The sequence below is a fragment of the Plodia interpunctella genome, chromosome 25 (assembly GCF_027563975.2).
Source record: "Plodia interpunctella isolate USDA-ARS_2022_Savannah chromosome 25, ilPloInte3.2, whole genome shotgun sequence".
In the NCBI taxonomy this organism is placed as follows: domain Eukaryota; kingdom Metazoa; phylum Arthropoda; class Insecta; order Lepidoptera; family Pyralidae; genus Plodia; species Plodia interpunctella.
Window position 1 is genome coordinate 2,406,942 of NC_071318.1, and position 13,705 is coordinate 2,420,646.

The 13,705-nt window shown below is 36.5% G+C and overlaps 1 protein-coding gene across 6 annotated transcripts; it reads left to right on the forward strand.

The window, feature by feature from the left end:
* Positions 1 to 164: 164 nt before the first annotated feature.
* Positions 165 to 12,945, forward strand: LOC128680769 (uncharacterized protein). 6 transcript variants are annotated; one of them, XM_053764162.1, is made up of 16 exons: positions 165 to 839; positions 1,428 to 1,575; positions 2,131 to 2,260; positions 3,025 to 3,200; positions 3,603 to 3,780; positions 4,225 to 4,365; positions 4,788 to 4,907; positions 5,643 to 5,720; positions 6,550 to 6,647; positions 7,215 to 7,343; positions 7,787 to 7,868; positions 8,469 to 8,504; positions 8,989 to 9,057; positions 10,005 to 10,105; positions 10,682 to 10,763; positions 10,844 to 12,945. In XM_053764162.1, exons 1-16 carry the CDS (start codon positions 553 to 555, stop codon positions 11,347 to 11,349), a joined length of 2,361 nt encoding a protein of 786 aa, XP_053620137.1. In that variant the 5' UTR covers positions 165 to 552; the 3' UTR covers positions 11,350 to 12,945. The 6 variants fall into 6 exon arrangements, with proteins under 6 accessions (XP_053620137.1, XP_053620139.1, XP_053620138.1 ...); XM_053764164.1 differs by having other exon boundaries at positions 9,001 to 9,057; XM_053764163.1 differs by having other exon boundaries at positions 5,646 to 5,720.
* Positions 12,946 to 13,705: the final 760 nt, after the last annotated feature.

A 13,705-nucleotide genomic window follows, 5' to 3' on the forward strand; every position in this document is an offset into this window, starting at 1 on the left:
GTGCCTAGTTTCAAGTCCATAACTGAAGATGGGCTTGTTGTTTACAGGTTTCGGTTAAAAAGTCTAGACAGGACAGTCCAGCACTGCGCACTGCAATTGGATGGGATGGGAATGGGACTGCCACTGGATAGATTCTGGCAATACTTTACTGATTACGACGTAGAGGTACCTACCGATAGGAAAATGGCGGTTGTTGTCTTGGGAAATTTAGTAGATGAAATTAATTTTCCAAAAGTGTGACTAAATAATGTAATTGGTTATTTTCTGGAAATTTAAATCAATTTATCAAAGTTATCTTTAAAAAAATCAGTTTATATTACTACGAAAAATGGTGTATTTCCTCAAACTGAAATAACGCGGTAGCAACCGCGTTTCTTGCAAACAATCTCTCGGTATGCTCTCGGTGATTTATTTGTGCATTTCACCGATAAGACAACTTGTGTTTTGTTAAATTGAGGATTTGGTTCTTAAAAAATGTTATAAAGTTGTATACATTTGCGATTGGAGTGGTGAAAATAGTGTATTTTTGGAATAGTGGTTAGTTTGACAACAATGGGTGAAACAGAGGAATTTAACACCCTAGCATTCGAAAAAAAGCTGACTCAGCTAAAGGATACTCAGGAGAGTATCCAGGGTTTGTCGTCGTGGTGCCTGAAGCAGCGAGCTCATCATAAGAAGATAGTTTCGAGTTGGCTGAACGTGCTCAAGAGGGTTAAGGTGGAACAGCGATTAGTGCTCTTCTATTTAGCCAATGATGTGATACAGTATAGTAAAAGGAAGAACTACGACTTTGTAGAGAGCTGGGGGCTCAATTTACAGAAAGCAACACCCCTTGTGAGGTTAGTTTTTATTTGCATTCATGTCTATGTTGTAAAAATTGTATACAAATGGTTATTGGCTTCTAGATTCTGACAAAGTAGTCTTTCTCGTCTTACTTGTGCTATCAAACATATAACACAAGCTATAGGATCTTTTGTTCAGTATAATCAAAAGAGACTAGGCAAGTGAGATCTTCAAAGTAGAAAATTGAAATTAAGTGTATAGGTTTGCCATCATAGCTTATTATTACGTCATTATAGCTTATTATTACTTATTATTACAATATTTTCTAACTACAGCAACTAGTAAGTGTATTTGAAAAAAAAACAAATAGGAAAAAACACAATTGAAGGTTTTTTTTAACATTTACAAAATAGGAATTATTATTTCTAAATAAATATTCCTCCTTATGAGTAATCTTCAATTGTTATCATATATTTATTACTTACAATTACAACTATCATTACAGGCTCACACCTAATGTTGACTTAAACCCTAACTAAAACTATTTATAAAACAAAATCATAAATATATGCACTGAATGCACCATATTGACAATTTGAGTATATTATTATTTATATATAATGTTGTCATTATATTTGTTACAGAGATGATAAGGTTAGAACAAAAATATTGCGTATATTCAAAATCTGGGAGCAGAGAGCCGTGTATGATGAGGAGTTCCTCTCTGACCTAACTGGTTTGCTCAGTGCCGGTGCTTTGAAGAAGACTGATGATGAATCAGTAGACTTTCAGGTAATAATCTTCATCATTTTAGCCATAGTAACATGAGGGCTTTTATGCAAAAGGGCTTATTTATTTTTTATTCAAAAAGCTCATAGCTTTAGCAACAGTTTTATGTGAGTGAATCTATGATTGTGAAGGTTTCAAAGACAATACATTTGGGATTATGTTCCCTAACAGCCCATTGTATGAGATTGCTTCTTTACTGGAGGAGATCTTATTTGCCAATAAAGGCCTTCAAGAATCCATTAAGGGCTAGTGAAGCCACAAGATACAAGAGAAAAAAGGCTAACTAAATAACTAAACATATTCTTATTTTAAACTAACACTGCAGATATGAATATTGTACTTTTAAATTTATTTTTATTTTGTATAAAAAAGCTTATAGCATTTTAAGAAATATTACAATAAATTTTCTATATGGATCCAGCCAAGTCCAAGGTCATGATACATGGTATGAGCAGGTTTTAAAATTTATCCAAACTCTGAAAACAGATCAAACTATCATCATGATAACATGTTTTTCCCACTTGTGTTGTGTTTTTAACTTGATTTTGTTAATTTCAGCCACAACAATTAGTAAATAAAATTAAACAATGCACTGTGCTTGAAGCTGACACAGATTTAAGACTGAAATACATACATGACAGTCATCTTCAGCTGTCTGATGCTGACGCCCTATGTGCCAGTCTGAAAGGTAAGTCCTGAGTGTGTGTTCATGTAAATGGTGTTGTAATCTTGTATGCTTGTAATGTTCATGTAAATATCGCCCTTGAATTGTAGATAGGTACTGATACTGTGTCATATCTTTGTCCCTTATTTTATACCCCAGACAAGCCAAAAGTTGCGAAACTCGAAAAGCCATGTTTATTTGAATGGTGGCGGACTGAAACACAACCTAGAATGTAAAGAGAGAGGAGACAAAAGCCCACTAACCTGCTGTATCCCTATTTTTAGCAATCATTTATGACAATTTCTAAGTATCTATAATATGTAGATAAGTAATTTGTTGTTTAATGTATGTACTTCTGGCTCACTGCACACTTTTGGCACACTTTTTTTTTCTATAAAGAGAATGAGCTACAAAGAGAATGAGTCAATATGCGTTCAGCCTAAGTTCACGCAACGCGCTGCTATACGTGAGTTAAAATATACAGATTTCAGCTGGAATCCAGCTGAGCGGGGAAGTCGCGGCATCGTTTGGAGTGAAGTGCGGAGTGTTCTTACTGCATGTAATAGCAGCACCCGCATTATTAAAAAAAAAAACACGTTTTTAAGCACAGTCCGTCGCCATCTACTTTATAAAGTGCCATTGACTATCAGACTTTTTGACCAATTCCTATGGGAATCGCTTAATTTCTAAATAGTATCCTATCTGTTAATCTAAAGTATCATCTACTGTGCAGTAAGAGACTTTATAGTAAAGAAATCTGATTCTATCAATCACTTCTTTGTTTCCAGAGAAAACTAACAAAGAGGAAGTTGAAAAGGAGTTGAACGAGGGAATAGCGTGTGTAGAGAAGTACACACAGGCTCTGCAAAGGGAGATTGTTGCTAGGGAAGCATTGCTGGCGTTGTTGAGTTCTGCAGATCAGTATTACCAGACGCAGAGAGGGGAGGTCAAAGTTGTTGCTTATGTGAGTATCTTCCTTATTTTGTTTGTCTATGTAATCTAAATCAAAAGTGTGTCTTTTATTTGATGTATGTTTTTTAATATCTGTTTCTAAACTGCCAAACAGCAGGCTTAAATTGTGTACCTTGTTTGAACGGCGAGAGAGGCAGGGTAGTGTGGCAAAAGATCCAAGTCCATTTGCCTTGGCAAGATAGATAATTTATATAATGATATCATACTTCCTGAATTATGATACGCGGAGATGAGGCAGACGAGTGGAGTAAGCGGTCCCGTCATAACACCGCCCCTTTTCAAATGTAAAATGAAATAAGTCCCAACGACCTCTCATTACTGGCTACAGACGACGAAGCCTATAATGCAACTGAGCATACGCGAAGATGAAAAATAAACGTAATAATATTTTCAGGCATACAAAAACTTCGGCGCCCGCGTGCGCGCATTAAAGCGTAAACTAGATGAACTGATGCCGACGCTGCCGCGCGCGGCTCCGTCCCCGCCGCAGCGCGACGAGGACGTCCCTTCCCCCGGGCCCGACGAGGATATTGACCTGCCACACAATGACAACAACGAAGCCGATGATGATAGTGAGTGTAGTTTGTAAACTTAAACACTTTATAACAAATTTTGACAATTTCAATATTTCTCGTAAATATTTTTCGTAAATAATTTACTATATATATATATATATATATATATACTTAAGTTTTTTACAGAAATGATATTTTTGACCATTTTTAACCGAAAAAGGAGGAGTTTGTATGTTCAAGTGTATAGATATTTTTTGATGGATGCGATCTCCAATGTAAAAATACGATTTTCGGTTGGAGGTCGGTAAATTAAAAAAATATATTTTTTTTTCTTAAGTGACGTAGTTTAAGTCTGTTTTAGTTTATTTTACTGTAAAATAATAAATGCCGTAGCTAGTTACATTGTTTACATAGGTAATAAAACTTGTAAAAAAACGGAACTTTACTTATTTTGTAAATGAAATATAAGTTAAAATAAATGAATATTCTTTGTAATTTCAGTCTCATACAACATAGACCGCACATTCAACTCATCGATAGCAGCGGACGGCTCTCTCTACAACCTGGGTTTGTCATCGTTCCTCACCTCAGACAATCCTCTGTCGCTGTTCAATGAGGCTAAGGACTCTAACAATACCAGCGGTAAGTCAATAATATTATGTAAACAAATGTGCAGTGTAGTTCCGGCCTACAATAGATATGTCTCTCTGATCTTGTTTCACTCAATGCTTGAGCTTTTAAACATAAACATGCATGCTTTTAGGTATAATGTACACATAAATATTACAGGAAGCTAGAACAGGTTTTGATATAACGACTTTTATTGTCAGCTCTCTGATGTTGTTTCACTCAATGCTTGACCTTTTAAACCGTTGAGGAGTTTACTCGTCGGGAGCCGATACAGGGTGCACCATCAGGTCATGCATCTTATAGTAATACATCGTTATCTAATCTAAAGGTATAAAAACAAAATCTATAGAATTTTATTTTGTACATTTTATTGTGATATCAAACTCGGCTTGTTTCGTTTTTTCTAAGTATTCGATGGTATTTTTATTTCGCAGCAAACAAAATAGAAGTGATAAACTCGAGGCCCTCAGAGAAGCAAGACTTTAACATAAATGACTTCCTAAAGGCTTTAATACCCAGTGAAAGTAATCCGGCGAATTCAGATAATAATTTAGGTATGTTACTAATCTATTATCCATCAATATGGACAATCACACAGATTGAGTTAGGCCCCATAGTAAGTTCGAGGTTTGTGTTATGGGATATTAACTCAACAATACTGTATTTTATAACAATACATGTACGAGTATAAACATCTAAGAATCTGGCAATCAGTAAATATCATTTTCTATTTTGACCTGACCGGGGATCGAACTTGGGATCTCCAGTGTGGCAGTCCTGCATGATGACCATTAGTGCATCAATTTTGTTGTAAAGTTGTACAGTCAGCGTCGAAATGATCGGACCGACCAAATTACTAAAGTCAGGGCCAGGGTTTATTATGCTAGCGATAGCAGGAGGATGACACTTTTTGACCTTGTACTTGTTATATAAAAAAATGTTTTAATTGAAAAATTTGAGTTTTATCGGCATTTCTTCGTTCCAAAAAGTAGTTTGTAGCTTTTTGAAAAACACTGTATAATATGTCATTCGATGTGAAAATCTGTGAAGGTCCAATCCTCACATATTGTAATACAAAGTCCTTCGCCGGGTCTGTCTGTTCGTTCGCTATAAACTCAAAAACTGGCGTACGGATTTTCATGCTATCTTCGCAAAAGATAGCACGATTTCTGAGGAAGGTTAACGTGTATAATTGAATACGTTACGGGCCGCTAGTTTCCGAATAACTGGTTCGACATTTGACGTTTGGAAGTTGGTTGAGGGTAGTGAAGTCAGTGTGTGTGTGCCAGCAGCGGACGAGGACGCGACGCCGCGGCAGCGCGCGGCCGCGCGGCGCTGCTTCTACGGCTCCGCGCTCGACGGCGCCGGTCAGTGCTCTAGTGCGGGGCTTCCACTCTACGTGGAACCTCTTCGATCGAACATCACCCTGAAACCTATTATTTTTAAACGTAATCTTAATAATCTAAGCTACTTGCTTCCGGTGAAGGAAAACATCGTGAGGAAACCTGCAAACTGATGAACAGTTTAGTTCACTAATATGTATGCGACTACCTGCCACTAGATGGCGGTAAGTAGTCGTAAAAGTCATGTCAGATGCTTTTAGACGACATCTCACAGTGTTTGTAATAACAACGTATGATGATGAATAATGTAAGCCATCTAAGGTGAGAAGGTGAGGGCTGAAATCAGCGCTGAGGGTTTTGTTTAGCGTAACATTGAGCCCTCACCTGTTATATAATAAATATTAAAATGTTTATTGGGTGTGTGTATGTAATAAAACATGTTCTATTATATATCTACGTAGACCGGGTACTTTTTTAAGACCTTAACCCGGCTTCGTGGTGTCACAGCCACAGACTCAACCGTGAACATGCAGAGTTGAGAGATAATGTAAGTGCCATTTACTCTCATTTAAAATACTCTCTTGAGTTTTAAGCCATACAGTGTTACTTATAGTCCGGGAGGGACCCTAGAAAGAACCTAGTACTTACACTTTTGGCACACATATTATTAAGTGTCTACGTCTAAAAAATCTGGTTTCAGGGTGATGTTCAATCAAATAAGATTCTCTTTAGCCACCCCTCGTATTTAAATATATGTAATATTAAAAAAAGTTCATTTATTTTACACTCATTCTACACATACTTTTATATAGTTCACAAACTACAGTTGTTAATTATTTTTTATTCATTTCAGATGAACCAGACGCTCCATACCATCCAGAACAAACAAGCACTCCATACCAACCGGAACAACCCAGCAATCCTCAATGGAACAGCAACACATGGATACCGGTAACTTGAATATTTTATTTTTATTTTATTACTAGCATAATCCATACTAATATTATAAATGCAAGTCTGTCTGTCTGTTATGCTTTCACGACTAAACCGCTGGACCGATTTTGATGAAATTTGGTATGCATCTAGTTAAAGACCGTACAAATATAGGCTCCATTTTTAAAATTGTCCCCCGAGTGACTATAATAGTGGGTGAAAATATAAGCAGGTGAAGCCGCGGGAAAAAGCTAATACACTATATCACTAAACCTTCCTCCTTAATCAGTTGCGTAGTATTAACATTCTAAGCATACTTATATACAGAAAGACAGCGGGAAGCGACTTAGTTTTATACTATGTAGTGATTTTAGGAAGATTTACAGTACAAATAACAGTTAATAAAAAAATCATCGTAATTCTCTTTCTCATCGGGATTCGGGACAGTGATTAGTCCGCTCGATTGCAGATATTTTTCAAAAGTAATGAAATAGTAAGTTACAACAAAACCATTTAAAAAGATGAAATGATATTATTTTTATCCGTCAGCACACCGCCAGCCATTAAAAACACAATAATTTCCAGCCAATAACGGCGCCCCCGCCGGTGCCCCCACCCGTCTTCCCGCTGCCCCCTCGCTTCGCGGACACGCCCGAGTCTCCGCCACACAGCGCCCTGCCGACTAATATTGTCACACCTGTCACGTATCCACAGGTAAATCATTATCATTATAATTAAATATTAATCTTATATAAGTAGTAGGTAAACTATGTCTGTCATAAAATCCTGTTGTGGGTAAAACATGTAGATTTAATCTTTTAACACCCATTTATATGTACTTACTTTTTACTACTATTTTTTTCTTTATCTTTCTGAGCGTTGCGTCGGATGCTCCTTCAGCCGTTAGTGTCGGAGCCCAGGGTTCACTTTCCTACTTGTTCCATATATATGGCTTCTTCAATTGGTATATGCGAAAGTTAGTTTATGTGTACTGCTTCACGCTTTATCTACTTAACCTATCTTCTTGAAATTTCTCATACATAGTTAGGAGTACGGAGAAGAACATAAGGTGAAAAAAAATCAATCATCCGTGCGAAGTTCATGCGAGCGAAGTCGCCGGCACGAGCTAAACACTAATGTTTATTATGTGCTTACAGAAGTTGCCGCCAGCGTCGGACGTGGACCAACGAGGGCTCCTGCCCCCGCCGCCGCCCCCGCCCGTACTCCCTCTTTTAGGACGTAAGTATTTTAATAGTGAGGGTAGACAGAGACTAGGGATTTCCACTTTGTCACTCTGTCAATCTCTGCCTACTACATTCTAAACCTATGAGATATGGGAAAAATCTCACTCACTTCCTTTATACTATAATCTATGTCCATGGGAAACAGTCGTGGTTATATGTATGTATTGAAATGAAACTCCGCCGGCGCGGCGGTAGTCTATATTTGACCTCGGGTCATTAACTATATCTAATCCAAATTTTATCGAAATCGGCCCAGTGGTTTGGCCATGAAAGTGTGACAGACTTTCAAATTATGTATGGAAATATGGATAAAGACAACCACAATTTGTTTGAAAAAACATAACTATATTATTTCGAATGTCTCAATCGTTGTCTTTTATATAAGTATAAATAGATTTATCTGTCTTAGTGATCATACGCACGAATTAAAGACTACTAACAATTGGGCACGATAACATCGTTCCGAAATGCTAGTAGTCTGTAGTCTTGAATATTATTTAATTTTCAACACCTACGACGTGACATGTCTAATTTCTGAAGAACTGTGACTTTAAATGAAGCTAATTATTTTCTAATGAATTGTTGTTTTTAAAAGCGGCCCAATCGTGCCCAGCCTTGGAGAAACTGCCAAGTATGTAACCGTGGTAGCTTTTTGTCTTTTCATTAAAAAAAAAACCTCATGATATCATTCTATATAAGTACATATTTTTACGTTCGTTCCTAACCGATTAAGACTGAGTCATACCACACACTAGCGCCACCAACGCATGTTTATCAAGTTCTTTCAATTAATAGCGATAACTAAAACAATACTTACGTAGTAGTATATGCTATGCTAGATAATTTATTTTATTATATTTTGTAAAATATAACTTGAGTAATATGACAGCAGGATGAACCGATACATTCGAAATGAGAGTGACAGAGATAGGTGTATCATTTTCATACTTTTCGACATCTGTCATTGTAATCAAGTCGTATTTTAGAAAGTATTATAAGAGTTATTGGACACAGTTTACTAAAAAAGCAAACAGTGGCGTCGTCAGTTCGTCATTTCCGAGAACAGTGGATTTCTCAGCGGCACTTCGCATTCAATGACGTGTAGTGACGTGTAGTGACGTTTGCAGAGCTGTCGGACGTGGACCAGCGGTTCCTGCCCGCGCCCCCCTCCGCGCCCGCACAAGGTGAGAAAGAAAGAAAACATTTATTTGCCAATAACATGAGTACCAATATACAAATTGATGTCAAAATGAATTAAACCTACATGTTTTACTGAATATAGGTATGTAAATATAAATAAATAAAGAGGAGCATGCTATCCACTACAAATAACAAAAAAAAAGAATTATATGTATATGTAAAAGCACGAACTACCGTAAATCCTAAGATATTCCAGTAAAACCTAAGATTTACCAACTCTTAATGGTAAAAGTCCGAACAATTTTGCGATTCGAACTTTTACCACTATTCACTTGGTAAATCTTAAGATTTACATCGAAGGCACGGTAAATGTTGAGAAAATAATTTTACTTTTGTTATTTTTTACTATTTAAGAAGTATTTTAAAGGGTATTTTAAAGGTTATATCTTACCTTTAAAGTATATTACCTTTAAAAGTTAAAAATATTTATGAATAAAAATACTTACCAAATGAAAATAATTTAAAATAGGTAAGGATTTGACTAATTACTTAGTTAATTAATTACCCTCATAATTATGATACCTACATAAAAATATGTAAGGTTTTGACTGAAAATAAATGATTAATAAGAATTAATCATTGTTTTATTCCCGAAACCAACATTTACCAGCCGTCAGTAGCAAAACCTAGGATATACTAAATTCCAATGGCAAAAACCCGAAAAAATCGTCAATTATTTAATAATGCTTACATTAACCAACCCATACCGGTAAATCCTAAGATTTATCTGTATACGGACTTTTACAGTAACATATATATGAGGTCAGTACATGCAGGCGAGTAGACTCATTAAATAAAGTAGCCTATGTAAACAGGGTTTTTTAACTACAGGCATACAAAATTTCATCAAAGTCGGCCTACGCTGTAAGCGGATCACACAGACAGAATTTCGCATTCACAATATTATTAGTATATTTTTTTGTTTTTTCAGACGTGGACCATCGGAATCTAATATCGCTGACGCACCAACCGTCGCCGCGGCCGACCAATCCGGCGCCCAGGCCCGTCGGGCCCCCAATCAATCTAGATCAAGTAAGGTTCCCAGTGGTCGAGTGGTTAACACATGAGCCTGTGGCCGAAAAATCCCAGGTTGGAATCCTCTGATAATAAATATATAAACAACGGCCCACACTAAGTACTAGGCTTGTACTGCGCGATGGAAACAAACATCTGTGATCAAATATTTGCACTGGAAATCTAACCCAGGACTTCCAGACAGCGGACGGGCGTGGTGACCAATACGCCATGGAGGTCAGCAAAGTTTAAACACGAATCTCGTGTATGGTAACCTCAATACTCCAGTCTGTATGCAGCCAAGGCGACTGCAACGTCTCACGAAACGTCGCCAGAGTCTTAATTCAAGTTATTTATTCAGAAATTAGACCTTCGGCACTTTTCGAGACTGATGTTTGTCATAAAATCTATTTTCGCTTATCCTACACAGTTAAAATTTTCCACGTCGCTTCCTAGTGACCAAAACTCCTCAGCGGTTTACTGCAAGGACATGATTTATTGTCACTCTCTGACGTACAACCTTGTAGCAGAAATGACATTTAGTAATCTTGTTTAGGTTATGGGCCCATGTTTCTATTACCGTTTTGTTTGCAGGACTACAGAGTGCCGCCGATGGTGACGCCCAGCGACATTGTGGAGAGCATCGACATGGATCTCTCCGAGGATGAAGACCAGCGTAAGTGGAATATTTCTTAACATCTCATTAAAAGGCGACGATTGCTAGGACATACTGTAATACCCTTTATCTTTTTCCAGAGGGTATGTATTCAAATCAAAACGAACACCGACGCAACAGTTTCAATAACAACAAAGTGTTGGTCGGCGGGGACAATGGAACAACAAACCACAAGGAGTCCAACAACCTCAGACGACCCAACAACGATTATGAAGAGAAACTAACACCAACAACACCCGTTCAACCGTTATCTAACCCATTTGACAACATGCCACCGGGGTTGAAATTCAACATGCCTTTCCCGGAGCCAGAGTTGGACAATGAGGAGGCCTACGATGAAGATTTGAGAAGCAGAGGTCTAGAAAAGAGTCCGGTCAGAGAGAACTCCCCACCTGAGTTTGAGGACTTTGACAATTACCAAAATCGAAGCCCTAGGCCGTTCATGAATCAACGGTTCCCAAGGAATTGGGGCCCAAGGACTTTCAGGCCTTCAGGTTTCGGACCACAACCGTTTTGGCCCAGGTCCAACGTTATCATGAGGCCTCCAAACAGATGGCCCGGGCCTAGACAGCCGAGGTTTTATTGATCTGTGATAGTGGAGTGGATAAAGTGTTTAAAAACATATATGGTTTTGAAGCAGCTATGTGATGTTATCTATGCAGTGAAGACTTCGGCCCGTCATTTTGTGTACATACGGAATAGATTGACATGTCAGAATGTGAGTCAAGTTGACATACTTATTTCAGTTTCGGCTGTTTTACGTGCCGAAAAATCTGTGTTGTAACATAGTGTGTTCAAGCAGTTCTCAAATGTTTTATACTGTTATCAATAAGCGTTGTCACTAATTTAACACGGTATTATTTAGACTGGTGAAGATTTATCAGCAAAAAAGTATAAGTCTAAAACTTAAAGGTTGAATAAAAAAAATTAAGTGACAAAATTCGATTCCGTCTTCTTGTTGAAAAATGTTATAGTTTATTTTCATTTGACCTTGCCTGATTTTTATTTTAAAAATATATCTTTTACTCATATACTGTGCGAGTGGGATGACAATATCATAAAGTATAATATGTTTTCTCAATCAATATCTATTGTTACAATGTATAAGCTACGAAGAGGTCTAATTGAATTTCATAGAAAAAGTGATTTATGTATGTCAACAAATTATGTGCAAATTGACTCTGAAATGTATTTGTTATGTATGTATAGATTGTTTTGTGTGTACGATGTATAGTATAGATAGAGTTTTATTCATCTTTGAGTTTATATCGTGTTGAATACGCATACTTGTATGGTGTAACATACATTTGTACATACAACTTTTTTCTTCTAGTCTATAGACATATAACTGACTATTTTAATTTGTTATTGATTGGAATATACGATCGGAAATGAGTGAAATCAAATATAGTTTACGGCGCCATTTTAAATATCAAGCTTTTCGTCCAATTATTGCTATCTCTTGTTAAATGATAAGATAAAAGAGATAGCAATATTATCCGAATGGCGCCTTTATACGTAAATTTGGTGCCTGTGTGTTAGGTATTTTTAGTCTCGGAAGCAGGCTTTGTGTTGAAAAAGTTAATACGGACACAATGGATAAATATGTACTAGATTGAGTATTTAAGTGTGAATATGTGTCAATTATTTTATGGTAAATAATATAACTTTGGGAAGAGATATAAATTGACTAGTTTTGACTTACAGGGTACAGAAATTAAATGATAAAACTGGGTGGTTATCGACCAATCTTGACCATTGTGATTGGTATTGCAATCGCAAAAAAAATTTGTTCGTCAAATGTAACGGACATTTATTCATTTTCTTTACCATTTACTTCGATCTACATACGCGACAGCGCTTTATTTGCTCACATTTTTATATTATTTACCACTAAGTACAATCCACTGCATATCAAGTTTACATCTATGCCATGGTAGGTAATAGAGGCGAATTTACAATGATTTTGGACAGGTTGATGTGATGTTGAATGTACTAGAGTTTTATCGTCTAAAAGCTGCCTGTATGTAATTTGTAAAGATTATGTAAATAATAGATATAACGTGTTAAAATAGTCAGTATGTAAAATATGAGTATGGGAACTCGCTGTGTCTTCAGTTTGGCGAAACTAAATAAATATATAGGTTTGCTTCTTGCTTATTCAAATAAAGCTTAATAATAAGGTTGTATGTTATTTTGTCTCCGGTAGTGAGAGTTTAGAACGAAACTATAAAGTTCATTAATATTTTTGTAGTTTTTTTCCAAATTTTTTCGGTTGCCATTATCCATAAGGAAGGTTGGAAGACACCATCCATTTTAGAGAAAAACAGGAAAGTAACGATTTTTTTTGGTTTTCTATATATAACAATGCGAAGTATATCGGTATCCCAAACAAACTATAATTCTGTCATTGATACGAACGAAAAATGAAATAAATAAGTAGTTTTGCGCGCGTTATATACATTTTACGCTGGATGAAAATTTGGATGTGTGTGTGTGAAAGAGAATAGGTACTTTCTTTTAAGCAAGATAACAGAATTAGTGATTTTCAAACCAGAGTTGTTTCGCTGCTTCGTGCAATCATTCTTAAAATAGGTCTTATTTTTATGCTTCGATATATTTCATTCAGTCAGAATGTCTGAAAATACAAAAACGCGTATTAGAAATACACGATGATAAGCTGACAGCTAGTGCGCTAGTATCTTCAGTCCCTAATCGTGTCTCCGGTTTTACTAATCCTATCTTAACACTTTGTATAAGTTAGGCTAGAATTTGTATGGAAATTCTCGTTCTGATTTGGAATCCTGTTTTTAGATTTCTTTGACATTGGGGTTTAGTACTTAGGCATTGGGAGATAGTTTAGATATTTCGCTTTTAGGTGAAGATTATTTAGGCAATTACAAATTTTAGGCATTCAATTACAAAATTATGAAGCAGGTAGC